Source organism: Chelon labrosus (genome assembly GCF_963514085.1).
Source record: "Chelon labrosus genome assembly, chromosome: 13".
Lineage (NCBI taxonomy): Eukaryota > Metazoa > Chordata > Actinopteri > Mugiliformes > Mugilidae > Chelon > Chelon labrosus.
In genome coordinates, this window is record NC_140346.1 from 16733816 (window position 1) to 16748693 (window position 14878).

The 14878-nt window shown below is 45.6% G+C and overlaps 1 protein-coding gene across 3 annotated transcripts in view; it reads left to right on the forward strand.

Annotated features, from left to right (window-relative positions):
• Nucleotides 1-6083, forward strand: part of sik2b (salt-inducible kinase 2b) — a 42456-nt gene extending 36373 nt beyond the window's left edge. For 2 of the 3 annotated variants that reach the window (XM_084558383.1, XM_084558385.1), the window contains 4 exons: nt 328-485; nt 1226-1339; nt 1557-1648; nt 2079-6083. In XM_084558383.1, coding sequence (XP_084414509.1) covers nt 328-485; nt 1226-1339; nt 1557-1648; nt 2079-2715 — 1001 coding nt within the window. In that variant the 3' untranslated portion in view covers nt 2716-6083. The remainder of the gene's footprint in view (nt 1-327; nt 486-1225; nt 1340-1556; nt 1649-2078) is intronic. The other variant, XM_084558384.1, reaches the window with a different exon arrangement.
• The last annotated feature ends 8795 nt before the right edge of the window (nt 6084-14878 follow it).

Sequence of the window (14878 nt, forward strand, 5' to 3'; positions counted from 1 at the left end):
GTCCTGTCGTTCACAGCCACAGCTCGTCACCACTGGATGGGTCTTATTGGAGCTACTTGCTGTTGCACAGACACACACACACGGAGATACAGTCACATGTGCACAGACAAATACACACTTGGAGCAGCTCATGACGTACATCCAGTCACACTGTTGCAAGAGGCGTTAAAAAGTGCTAACCGGTTTACTAGTTCGCAAACGTCAGTGAGGATTAGGCCTGACTCCGTGAAAGGAAAGAGCATTTGGCATCCGGTTTTAAAGTGGTTCCATTGATCAGGTGCAAGAATCAATACTTTTTTTTTTGTGCGGATGTGTCTGTGCTCTCAGGTCTGGTTGCATTTCGGCAGCACCTTCAGAACTTGGCGAGAACCAAAGGCATCCTGGAGCTGAACAAGGTCCAGATGCTGGTGGAGCAGATGGGCTCCGGGGACGGGGCCGCCATGGGCCCCCTGGGACCACAGCACCACTTGCACAACCTCCTGGAGGTTAGTCCTGCCGCTTAAACACACAAATACACACACACACACACATCTTCCAAGAGCTTTCTCTTCCCAATGCCCGTTTTCAGCTTCAGTCCTTCTACTGTCCTGAAACCACATTGTCCTGAGAAAAAACAAGCACCCCGGCTGTTGTGTAACCCCAGGAGAGGCAGCCAACTGTGGCTTGTTTACTGTCTCCCGTCCCCCTGGGGCCTTTAGCCTTGGCCAAAATGAATGCAGCTATTGTTGAAATCAGTCAGACTTACCCATAGTAGCGATTAGAACTACAGTCACACAAAAACGCAGGCACACATATACACAAAACGATACGCACAGAGGCACACAAGCAAAGGCAAAGGGGAAAAATTAAGTTGTAAAAAAAAAAATAAAAAAAGCATGCGAGATCTAGTTGTTGTTTTCTTTTTTTGTCCATCTCTCATAATGCAATAAAGCAGCTCTTTGTTGGTTATGATGCTCGAGCCCCATCATGCTTTTAATTTGCTTTCATTTCATTTACCTAATGTGTAATCCCCATGGTACACGTCATTTAGAAAGCATCTGGTTGATCAGTCACCACACAGGCATTTGGGCAGCAAAGATAATTCAGTTAGACCACTCCATGAAGCACCCGGGCCTTGGCACAGCTTTATCAGCCGTCAGGAGAGCAGCATATCTGGGCCCTCATAGCGACTGTGGACACGTGCTCTAACATCCCTTGTTCTAATGCTTGATGTTTCTGATTGAAGGGTGAGGCATGCAAGCAGCAGGAGGGCTTAGCTTTATACCAGGGTGGGCCGCAGCCACCTCTCCTGTCGCGCAGACAGAGTTTGGAGACACAGTACCTCACTCACAGACTACAGGTACAGTCTAACACCAGCCACACATCATCACTCCATTCAATGATCAACTGGTTGTTACTGATTACAGGCCTGTCTTATCGAGGCTAGTGCCTGCTTTGCGTAACACCGAGTGATACCGTTTGGAAATTTAGGAATTATCAGCTCCACCAGTTTTTAGACGGTTACTATGGTAATTATCCTGAACACAGTCATCAGTCCCAATCTCTCTTCTGCCCAGAAGGCCAACGTCTTGGCTAACAGTCCTGCTAGCTGCCAACTTTTCTGTAAGGAGACTCCTCGAAGCTTAGAGCAACAGCTGCAGGAACACAGGTAAATGACGGTGATGCCTCCCTCCTCACTTTTATTGTTTTATTACTACTTTGCAGTTTGATCTGTTGTGTTCGCTTATGTGTGGTGGCCTTTCACTGCTGGAAGAAGTAGAAATTTATACTTGATGGGGTCATGTGTTGCCTTAACATGTCTAAAATATATGATGCCAATTAACATTTTTCATATATTTCTCTAAGCAGACAGTTTATACTGCTTTGCCAGTCTCATCCACGCTTGTCACCATTTTTCAGTTGCTATTTTTCATTCTTAAATCCATGTTCGAAGCCCTGTTTGGTTAGTTGTTCCCGCAGAACAGATATCGATGCAGGCAGCAATTCTGTTGTCTGGAATCAACAATTGCCCCCATGCAGGAAATGCACTGTTCTTACTCTTGTGTTGTTCTAAGCGGCTGCCACTGCTCTCCCTACAGACTGAACCAGAAGAGGATGTACCTGCAGCAGCAGTCTCAGGGCATGGGACTGCAGGCCTACTTCAACCAGATGCAGATAGCTGAAGGATCGTACCCGGCAGGCAGCTCTGCTCTGGACCCCACGGCGTCTCAAAGTTCCCCTCAGGGCCCCCCCATGTCAGCCACACACCAGCCTCAGCCCCAGCCCCAGCAGCAGGGCAGTCCTCAGGCCTCGCCTCCGTTCAGCCACACCCATAGCTTAAGTCCTCTCATGGAGCCAGGTGAGAGCCTGGTTTATGATCCCTACATGAACCATCACCACTATATCCAACACCTGCCTCCTGGCTCTCACCTCCACCACCAGCTCCACCACCCTCACCCTCATGACGCTGGTATCGGTAGCCTGGGCTTTAGCTACCCTGCAGGCTGTGAGCAGCAGTTGCTGGGGCCGTCCTCTGAGGCTCTTCTACCAGAGCAGTATGAGTTCTCACTGCCCCCACCTGCTCCATTAGAGGCTGATGCTGGAGCTGTGGCTGGGGTCTTGTCTGGTTCAGTGCAGTCAGACGGTCTGGGCCTACCTGAGCTGCAGGACTCCCTCCTGGACAGTGAGATGATGGAGACTGTGGACTCGCAGCATGGTTTTGTACTGGTCAACTAAAGTCAGCTGAGGGGGTTAAAAGAAAGCAGTATTAAGCAATGAGAACCTACACAGCGTTAAGAACAGAGAGAATGGAGATGTAAGTGGAGGCCGTAAGAGTAGCAACAGGGAAGGAAGTGTTAATTTTTGTACAACTAATACAAACTTTATTTCTTAGTTGTGATGAACCTCAACCTTTCTACCAAAATCCTCCCTTAACCTACCTCCCTTTCTCCCTCTACTCCTCTGTTCTCGTTCTCATCGGCCCTGTGAGGCAGGGACAGGCCTGATACGTGGTGGCACGATGCGAGCTTCGCCGCGCTGACTTGGGGCGAAGCCGCCGGCGTCACGTACGTTTGAGCACTTGCGCCGTGCAGCCCAGAGGGGGTGGGGTGCTGCACACCGCGGAGGCTGCTCGAGTGCGGCGCTTCACCTAGAAATGGTTTTGGAAGTGAACTCGTTTTAGAACTGACCGGGTGGCAACCAGAAGCACAATGGCTGGCAGTGCTTTTTGTATTTCAAATAGGACACCAACGCCGACAATAGACTGGTTCTCAAAACATTTTTGTGCATTATTATTGTTATTTTTGTTTTTTTTAAAGATTCCAGTAGAAATAAGAAAAAAAAAATAACAACTGAACAAGTGAAAGTGGCCCTCATTTATCACGGTACCATGGATATCACCGCACATTCAAATGTTCTTTTTAACTGTGTCCATCATACAGCGATTACAGATGTTATTTACACACTAATGTGCAGAGGCTAACATGGTGGTCATGCATAGGACTCAACACTAACATACACACTATTCCCTCACCTCTTGTCATTTGCCTCAACAAATACCTTAAACATGCTACATTTATGCTTTTAACGGCGATACGCTCTCCAAGCTATTTTTAGTATGACTATTGAGAATATTATTGCAGGCTATGTGGCATGAATATTTTTTTTTTATTTTGTAAGCTGTAACTACTGATCCTGATTTATTCCTTACACTACTGAAATGCTCTTTCCACCCTTTCCATTGGATTGTGCACACACACACCAGGTTTATGCTCAACGCGGTGAGGACATTAACCAGTTGAAATGTGGGTCATGCGTTCGCCTGATAAATGAGGGCTGGTGTAATTAAACATGTTAGGCTGAGGAGTTGCGGTGTTCGATATTATTCTATTTTTTTTTTCGTGGCAATATTGAAGCAATATTAATCCTTAATGTGGAGGGATTGTGAACGGAAGCCTCACCTGTACAGCCAGCTCTGATTGGTTGCCGGGGACCTCTTTTGAGTCGTCAGCAGTGACATCACTTGAGCTGATGATGTAACCAGGAGATAATCTCTCTTCTCTCTTTCTCTCTCTCTCTCTCTCTCTCTTCATTTGGCAGGGAGTGCAGTGGTAAGCCTGGAGACAGCTGTGTGGACGGTACTGTGCAAATGTTTTAGGCTGAGGATGCGTTCAAAGAGAATTCGTTAAAAAAAGGGCGGTGAATGGAATTGGAATGGAAATTAAAAAAAAAAAAAATCAAATCATCATTTCACGTGACCACCCCGTTGCCTTTAAAACAGAACCAGTTTTCCTCCTCGGTACATTTGCGCGCAGCTTTTCGAAAAGGTACTTGGCGGGTTTGTCGTTGGAAGCATCCTGGAATCGCAGATGCTGAGATCAGTGGTGCAGGCCGATCAGATTCCTCCCTGCTGGTTCTGCAATGAAACATGGATTTCTTAAAACTTTTGCACAGTACTGTGTGTGTGTGTGCGTGTGTGCGTGCGTGCGATCATGTATGTTTTTTTTTTTTGTTGCACAATTCAGATTTTCTGCATCCATCATTTGTTGTCATTACTGAGAAAGACAAACACTGTATCGAACGGCTTTATTCATAATAATAATAATAATAATACCACGGACTGTGCTTCTCACTCAGTGCAGTTGTAGCTTCATTTTTTATTTTTTTTCCCCCCCCCCGACTAATTCTGGTTTACATCCTCCGATGCTCCGGTCATGTCTCTGCGCTGTTTTAATGATGAATTATGTTTCTTACAAAGATTCCCCGCGTTAGATTTCACAAAAGAATGCCTCCTCTCTGGCGTCGAGGCTGCTGCTGTGAGACAAAGATCAGCAGAACACCAGTCACCTGACACTGGATTTTGACTGAATCTAGCTCACCACCACCGCTCTTTGACTGACAGCAAGCCAGCAACAAGACCAGAGATCTTTTCTTTTCCAGTTCTTAGACTGTGTTCAATCTACTTGAAGCACACACACAAACACACACAGATGTATCTGACAAAACAAATACTTTCATTTGGAGGATGCGCGTCACAAGGTTGAGATTATTGCACTGCGACCATCTGCTGATCAGGCTGTGTGACCTTCAGTGTAGCACCGTTCAGTCACGTTAGCCTACATTCAGTCTGAGCATATATCTTAAAGAGTTCACAACCAGGATGGGTCCGACTGGGAGTCTTTATAGTTAACGGTGATAAGTGACGGCAACAAAATGTGGACCAACTTTGGTCGTGGCCCCGTGCAAGACTTAGAGGAAGAATCCACCCTGAAATGCTTTTAGTAGCTGCGGCTGAAGGCCAGATAATCAACCCAGTTGGTCTGTTTTCTGTCAAACGATGTTTTAGCTTTGCATGACAGGATCAGTGTGGATGAGCAACACCTGAGTCAGTCACCCGTGTCGCTCAGACGTTTTAACGTTAACTCAGACGGGCAGAGATGCTGAATAACTCCAGCAACAATGGCCTCAGTGGAGCAGAGTGTACAGCAGCCGCAAGACATGTTGCAAAACCGGTCTTGTGGTTGCATTAATCGTTCCGCCCTACAATTTACAAACTAGTCGGCAGGCTGGACGTGTTTATACGGACATACGCCCACATTTTATTGACGGTAATAAGCTCACGCCCAGTTTGTTGGTCATGCTGAAACTCTCCTAGAAAACAGTTTGACGCCGGTTGGAAGATGAAATGATGATAATAATTGTGGGGTTTCTAAAAGCGTTGCAGGGTGGATTTTGCCTTGAACCTTTTGATGATAGTTTTATTTTCCCAATGAGACTAATGGTAAAAACGGCTACAGGACGATCTGTGGAGGTCGAATACTGGCGCACTTTGACAACAAGGGGCTGAAGAGATGTAGCGAGAGAGGAGGAGGTGACTGAGGTGGAGGAGGTTCGCGTCGCTCTGCTGTTTCCTGGCAGATGAAACGAGCCGCGAATCTGTAGGAAACACCTTTCTCCTCTCTCTTCCCCACCAATAATGGACACAAAGCAGATTTCTTTCAAAGAAAGACCAGACATAGTAACACTTTATTTTGTTTGTTGATTTTAAATCCAAGAAAGAGAAACACTTCTCAGTTTATTATGACGAGTGTTCTTTGTACAGACTGGGGGGGGGGGGGGGGGGGGGTGTAGTGAATCTTCCGTGCGCTCGAGTTGCACTGAGGTGAATTTTTATTTTTATTTTTTTTGTGTGTGTTGAACGTGAATAGTGTTCAGTGTGCCTTTTACTTTTTTTTTTTCATATTTTCAATCTAAATTAAGATTTTTGAATAGCGACGTTCTGGTTGGACCCTTTTATTGTTTATTTTGATTACTTCTTCCTTTTCTGTATATTTTTATTTTTCTCTGAAAGTAAGTAGAGCCGGGTTTTAACAAAGGTACAAAACCAAAGTCCCTCAGAAGTTTCCCTGTACGACCCACCGTGTGGAGTTTTGGAGCTTCTTTGTCACCTTCTCTACCGTGCTTCTTTATTTTATTTTATTTTATTTTTTTGGTTTCTTGTTGGTCAATCAGTGTATGCCATTTAAAAGTATTATAGCAATATTTCTCTAGTTGAAGACTAAAGTCATGAAGATTCTAGTGGATGTGTTTCCAAGTATCATAATTTCACCTCCTGCTGATAAAACAACAACAACAAAAAAAATCTATCAATAGAAATCCAGTTTTATATTTACCTTCATTGATGTTGACCACACATAAGCTAACTTGCTGTTGAGATTAAAAAGGTTTATTGAACAGAACAAGGTCTTGTGTGTGTCTGTGTGCTTCTTTTCTGTGTCAGATCATTTTTCAGTGTGTATGCCGCTACTGTTCATCCACATTATTGCAGCGCAGTTACACAGCTGACACTTAAGTATTTCCTACCGCTGCTATCTTCTCCACCGTAATCCAGTTGTCCTGTGACTTCACACTGCAGCCAGCCTGATGGGGCCCCAGGGTGCCGTGGCGTAGGCGTGGGTTAATGACCTGGAAAAATGAATCACACCGAGCGCTCTATTTAAACTGTTGAGTCATAGCTGAACCTGAAATCGCTTCGACCAGAACGAAAAGCACCCGAGGTGGACGACCCAGCGGGCGCTGCAGGTCCGCTCCTGTTAGTCACTTAAATATTTATACTTTCTAATGTTAGACTTAAACTTTTGTTGCCTTAAATCCTGTCACAGTTTGTTCAGCGCTGCATATTTCCAGTCACAACTTCAGATTAAGACATACAACTAAAAGAGTCTTTAATACACCGATCAGCCGCAACATTAAAACCACTGACAGGAGAAGTAAATAACATTGACCATCTTGTAACGATACAATGTTCTGCTGGGAAACGTTTAGACCTGGCATTCGTGTGGATGTTACTTAGACATGTAGCACCCACCTAGACCAGACCAGGCGCCCCCACCCTATAGCAATGACTTGATAACTGCGGCACAAGGTGTTGAGCTGGCCTCCAAATTCACTAGATCTAAACTGATCAAGTATCTGTGGGATGATCCACAGAGGCCCCTCCCTTCAAACCATAGGACCCAAAGGCCCCCACTAACAACATCCTGTTGCCAGACACCACAGGACACCCTCAGAAGGCCCATGTCCATTCTCTGATGAGTCACAACTGTTTTGGAGGCACAAGGGAGACCTACACAATATTAGGAAGGTGGTCATAATGTTATGCTCGATAAGTGTATATTTAAGACGGCTGTTTCTGGCTCAATAATAGGTGAGAGCACACAAGACGAACGCCCGATGAGTGTGTTTAATGGTAGCTCTTATTCATCTGATGTTCTGAGTCGTGTCTGCCAGATCAGCCTGTTAGGGCACCCTGAGGTGAAAGCTGGTCGGTCGTTTACCAAGGCAGGTAATAATGCAGGATGAGCCTTAATCATTTCAGTCCTGCCTTAGCGGTGCGTTTTCCCAAACCACTGTGCAATTAATCAACTTAACACTAACTAACTGGCATCACAATGAATACTAAGTAAGGAACTCAGGGGTCCCGCCTCGCCTGCCTCATAATCCAGCTCCGACCTCGTTATGATGGAACTGTATTTGTGGCGCCTCGTAGCTCGGAGAAGTAGTGTTCGAAGAAGTTATGCAAATATGTCACAACCTGACTCGTTGAGAGAGCAGCCGCTAAATTGAAGGGTTTTAAGCTTTGAAAATATTTGTAACCTTTCAACGGCTGTTAGTGCCACTAAATAATGGTGTGACAAAAGATGCCTTTAAGAAAATATCACAGGGCACTATTCCCAAAAAAAACAAATACCAGAAGTCAACTCAGCAAAAAATAATAAAAAATAGCAATTAAGGAGGCAGATACCTGACAATTTATACCACAAGTATCTGGATGGCTAAATATTGTTTTATAAGATATTGTTTTTTTTTTGTAACTGGGTTTAAGTAATAGTTTTAATCTTAATGTACCTCTCTTTGCTTTAGAAAGTGCAGCCATTCAGTTCAGTGTTTTTAAGGTTTTTTGGACCTTTAACCTTATCACAAACCTATGCACCGGGTGGTACCATTCTGAAAATGTTTCCAAAAATAAACTGCAAATGTCAATAAAAGACAAAGAAAAACAGCGATCAAGGACACCAATAACTGACAAATGACTCTCAGTCATCCAGGTCATCCAAAAACAGTATGAAACAAGGCTTTCGTTTTCTTGACTTTGAGCCTTTCTGCAATGTTTCACCACTCATACCCAGTGACTGGAACGGAGTTTAGGTTCATATTAGGAACATCTGTAGATGGTGCACACTTGAAAACTCTCTTCAGGACGACAATGTGCACAGAGAAGACGGCTAGTTTGGATGAAGAGTAAAGGAAACAATCAGTATGAAATGGGAAAACCCATCTCTGAAGAGGAGAGTTTGGACAGAGACATCAGACTCAAAGGGGAGTTACCGTTTTTTACAACCTGGACCTTATTTCTGGCATAAAATACCATCGTTTACTCACCCACATAACTTTGGTGTCATTTGGAGTCATTCGGAAGATATTTAGATCGAGTGGAGCGCCGCGTATCCCTGTAGTGGGAGTAACTGGGGCACCGAAACGCAGCCTCTAAATAACGAATTATCTGTCGCGAAGCTCGTTCATTTCACCAATATTTTGTTATGATACGCTAGTGCTATTCCCCGTTGAGTCCGGAGTTACCTGTTACCTATTTGCGGACGTGCAGCGGTTTGTTGTTCTTTGACCAGCTGTTCCTCTCTCCTCCTTTCAACAAGCCCCTCATTCGTATACTCTGGGTCAAAACGGTAAGAAAGTCTCAGAGACGACATCATCCAGGTCAGAGGTTAGTAGGTCAATCTACAGACCCCAGATGATGCTAACAGGTAAGTCCGGACTCAACGGGGAATAGCAGTAGCGTATCATAACAAAATATTGGTGAAATGAACGAGTTTCGTGGCGGATAATTCGTTATTTAGAGGCTGCATTTCGGTGCCCCAGTCACTCCCACTACATGGATATACGCGGCGCTCCGGATCTAAATATCTTCCGAACGACTCCAAATAACACCAAAGTTATATGGGTGAGTAAACGATCGTATTTTAAGCCAGAAATAAGGTCCAGGTTGTAAAAAACGTTTATTCCCCTTTAACGTCTATCATCTACAAAAAGTTTTATCCCCATTCGATTTTTGAGTCTGGAGAGTTTCTGGCCTTTAATAGGTTGTTGAGAGAACCTCATTGTGAGGGAATCGGGACGCAACAGAGGTTAATCTGATCAAATCGAGTCAAATTCCTCTAGCTGCGGATGAGTATCTGGCTGTGAACAGACTCTAGTCAAGTGCCTCTGGTGGACAACGCACACAGATGTTCCTAATATAAATCTAAACTCTCCACCAGTCATTCAGACGCTTGGATGATGTGTGAAACATCTTCAGGAGAAAAAAAAAAAAATCACAAAAGGTCCAGTTTTACTTTTGGATAAAACTGACAAATAATATCAGATTGGCTAAACATGACTATACGTTGGGGTTGTTTTGTTGTCATTTGGTTGAACTAATCATTTAAAGGCTGTATCTCTCTGTGATAAACACCACCACACATCAACCTGACTCCAAACTATAAACAGTGCTGCTCTGTAGCAGGAGCAGCTGTGCCTCCACTGCAGAACTCCGCTCCACTCAGCGTTTAACCGATTCACCGCCGCCGATCAGTCCCGAAGCCCCGACCTGTGGCCGAGATCACTGCTCTGATGTCACGTCCCCCACCCCCGTCTCCATGGCGACCGTCTGTCAATGTTTTATCACGCCAGGTGAAACTCAAACACCTTCTCTGATAGTGAAAGAGGGGGCCCGTCCTGAGCCGAGACCTGACTGGCGGATTGGCTCACGAGGGGAGAAGACGGCGGCCTGTAAATAAAGTCGGAGCAGAGCACAGAGGGGCAGGAGTTTTTAGAGCTCTCGAAGAGCCGCTCGAGAGCAGAGGTTTGTCCCCTCTTGTGCAGAAAGGATCATGTAGAGAGAACACGTCAATCCAATCAGCCCACTCAGACAGAGAACAGCTAATCCCACTAATACACCACCACAGGCAGGTGAGGGAGAGGGGGGGTCATGTTCATGGAAACCAGGGTCTCACTTCTTTTCCTGGGATCAGGCAGGGCATGCACACACTGTTAGTGCTGCTGGGACAGACTGATAAGTCTGAAACACGGGACGGGTCAACATAAAACTGCCCCCCTCTTGATGCCGATCAGGTTTCAGCCGACCCACGCTGCTGTCATCTCACATCTGTGGCCTTTAATACAGCTACAGTAGCTGTAAACGAGATCCACCCGTGCCCTTTCTCCCTTTCTACTCAGCATAATCACACTGGGTTAAATGTAAAGCCTGTCTCGATGCACGTTAATTATACGTTTAAAAATTGTGCAACCTTACAGCAGATTTCCCAGAAAGACGGGCAGCGTTTTCCAGTTAAGTGCAGATATTTATAGTGTGCATTCACTGCCACTGAATGCTACTGAGACCTCCGGCGGGCTGTCAGTCACAGACGCTCTCGGGGGGCGTGTGTGTGCATGTGTGTGTGTTTTGGGGGGGGGGGGGCAAGAAAAGAAAGCTGATAGGAGAAGAGACGGCGGTAATCTTCTCTTCTCATTCTTTTTTTTTTTTTTTTCCCTTTCTTCCTTCTTCTTCTGTGAAATATCACAATATCAGAGCCCCATTCAGTCTCCGGGACAAAGTATACTGTAATGACATCAATGGTTGCCATGGCGACGGGAGGAGGGTGGATGACAACATCCTACTGCGTCCTTTAGAGAAGGAGATCACAGCACCGGCATTAGAGATGCACCAAAAAGGAAAAAAGGAGGAAGATGAATGCAGAGAAGGAATGAAGCAACCTGAGCAGAAACCTGCCGAGCCCAGAGGAGCACAGAGGCAAACGCTGCCGCTCTGCAAAGGTGCATGGGACAATATTCCAAAGATTCTCTTTTATGAAATTAGCTCTTTACTGAAGGTCAAAATTGCACTCAGAGGCATATGCCCCCCACTCCCCACTTCCTCGTCGCTGAACACACTCAGACCACATGCTGGCCGGCAGATGGACAGAGTCGGAAAATCCCAGCACACACGACCCAGTAGTGCCTGGAAGAAGGGGAAGAAAAAAAAATCAGGTCCTGCATAAGGCTCTGAGCTGGATGTCTACGGCCAAGCCAAGAGTCACACACACGCTCTGTGCTCGAGGGATCTCCATATGTGATGTTAAAAGTTTGTACGAGCTCGGGCCGCATCCCTGAAAGACTACAGACTAAGAGGTGTTGAAGAGGAGGAGGAGGAGGAGGGGGGCTGAAACGACAAGGTGACTTAAGAAAAAAGGAGTGGGCCAACGTTCCTCTTCTCCCTGACTGATGTTTGTCATTTGTCACCCTGGGAACGTGTGACCTAACTATGCGTGTGTGTGCGCGCGCCTGGACGAGCTGTGTGGGGGCTTTGCTTGACTCCTTTCATTATAAATGACACAGTCCTGGGAGGCAGCTGCATTGACGTCAGGGCTCTCAGCTCAGTCAAGGGCTGTAGCTGCTGAACCCCCCACCCCATCCTTCCCAAATAACAGGATCTAAATAGAAAGAAATAGGTTGCTGCTGTTTCATTACTGCCTCGTGAACTTGAGTGGATTTAGGGCCCGGATTAGCCGCTCGTCCTCGAGTAATCGTGTTTTAATGAAGATTTTAGGTTGCAGGGGGGGAAAAAAATTGCAGTTCAAAGTCATGCTCCTACTTCATTTAGATCACCGGCTTACAAAATAAAAAAAAACTCCTCATCTTGTGATGTATGTGAGGAGAAGTCCACGTTTCACACCATTTCTTAAAAACCACACCCTTGCTTTGAAGATGCTGTATCCTCAACGGCTCTCGAGTGGCTCTGCGCCGTAGCAGAAGGTGCTGACACGCGGCAGCCAGCCCCGACCTGTGCATTAAAGTGCACTCTACGTGCACAGCGAGCTCTGGCGTCGAGGTATGCAGTCAAAACGGCCGTGTGGAGGATTGGGAGGGCGCTGGGCTCCGAGGAGGGCTGAGGGGAGATTTGAGGAGATTAAAAACAGGAAGGTTGAGATTCTCATAAAGATCTCTGCCATGTGATTTATTGCCCTAATCCTCCCAGTTGACTGCTCATTTGGAATTAACAGAAAAAAAAAAAAAAGATGGGGCGTCAGCAACATGGGGCAGAAAGACAAAAGATCCATTCTCAGCCCAGCCCTTATTTTGCAGCGTTCCTCGCCCCAGAGGTAGTCAGGGGCGAGGACGGGCGTCAGCTGCAGAGCGCGGCCTGCTCTGCGTGGTTCCCCGTGGCCAAAACAGCCCAGAGGTCCTGCGCTTTCATCTCCTCAGCAGCTGCCTACCAGGTCAGAGCTGAGCAAATACAAGGCCAGGAGCATGTGAAATTAATCCCACATCTTCTCCAGGAAGTAGAGGAGCCACACGTTGCTTACTACAAAGCAGAAAACGAGTGTTTGCCATCCTCGGACTTTACATGTTTTTACACCAAGAAGGAGAAAGTGTTCAACATTTCTATGGGATGATTCGGTAAAAGACCAAAAGCTTTTCTGCAGAAAGCGAATCATGCCCATCACGTAATCAGGGGGTGGCATCCTCCTGCTTGGAGGAAGGCTGCTGCAGACAGAGAAAGTGATTGCAGCAGAAGAGTGAAATCCTTGAGGAAAACCTGCTGCAGTCTGGAAGACAACTGCGATTGGGCAGAATTATTCCCCAGCAAAAAGCTCAACCTTAAAGGTGCCATGTGTAAGAATTGAGGTAAAAATATCCAAGTGTCGTAATACCAGTTTCGGCCAGGAGAGGCGGTATGCGGGCAACATAACCGCCAGCCAAACTACTGACTCTCACGGGACCTATAATGATCTTTTATGTATATCAAGTTTGATTTTCATTAGCAATACCTCTTCTAGCGATTAAGTAAGTTATCATTAGTCACCAAAAACATTCGGTGTCATTACACCTTGCAATGTTTTCCGTTAAGTTTCGTGCGTCCATTTGGGGTTCATTATCATCGAAGACATTTCAAGCTTCTTAGCTAATGTTACATCTTAGCATCAGCTTGGTAGATAGCCTAACAGGTGAAAACCAGTACGTTTACCGAACAGCCTTCGAAACATTTTTATGTTATAACTTCCCGAAAAACTACACAAACATATCAAACAAACTTCTAGCGAAATACTAACAGCATCTTACTCACCAATCCAAAAGAAATGTTGCAAGTTCGGAGTCGAACCTCATTTCTTTCATGTCCATCAGTTGTCTCCAGCGATGGAAAGAAGTGCCAATATTCACTCGGGTTCTGTTCCTTTTTTTTTATCCGGTTTTATTTGTGCTTCCGAGCGCGGTTTTTCCCCTGCAGCGGGTGGTTGTGGTGGTGGTAAGGGTCTCTTGCCAAGGGCTTCAGCCATTCTTCCGCTCTCTTCCCTGAATTGAAATGTAGGCCTAGTAGTGGGCTGTACTTTCCACACGATTGACATCAGGTTCAAGTAGGCTACGCCCGCAAGCCGTGCGAGTTATTTGTGTATTGCACGAATAACTATATCTTGTCATTTTTTTTAATGGCAACATCACCCTTATTTCTCCTCATTCTTTTGATGCGTGTAGCTCATTTTTTGGATATTTTTACCTCAATTCTTACACATGGCTAGCCTAGAATCTAGACGAATCTAGGCTAGCCTAGAGTCTAGTTACTCTCCCTTGACTTGAGATGTCGAAAAATCCAAAATGGACCGGGCCAATCACGAGTCGGTGGGCGGGCTTAACATGATGACGACTGACCTGCGACCATAAATTCCGTGAATTACGCGTGAATTCCGTTTCGTGAATAGTATATACAGTCAATGGTGAATTCCCCATGCTGCTAGAACTACCAGAGCGATGGCTGCTGCTAGCGAACAACTTTCTTTCGAATCGGCTTTGGCCGCCACTCTGAAAGACTTGAAGTTAAGCTTTTCTCTGAGAAAGGAACTGTCTTTTCCGTCGCTCTGACTACGTCACCTTCTTCGTTGCTCTGATTGGTTGTAGCGTGGAGAGGGAGTTTGAAAGACAACCGTTTATCCCACCCCTCCGGTTGAGCCCTGTCTATGGAGAGTGCCCAGAACCTACATTTAATGTGGGTCTGGCTCGTCAGGCTAACACATGGCACCTTTAAAGCCAAAATGAAACTGGAATAGTTTTTATCCCAATCTAGCACGAGACTGAGAATTCAGCTGCTTTAATTTCCTTTTGTCTGACGGTTTATTTGCTTTCAAAGATTTTATACACTTTCTTTCTCCTGTTTCACCCATCAGGTTTTATTCACAATAAAGAATATTTGCAAGAGCCTCGTTAAACCATAAATGTTGCATATTTCAAGCAGCAAGCACACATACATGCTCTTTACATGTTATTTTAATGTATAACCCCATCAGCCGCAACA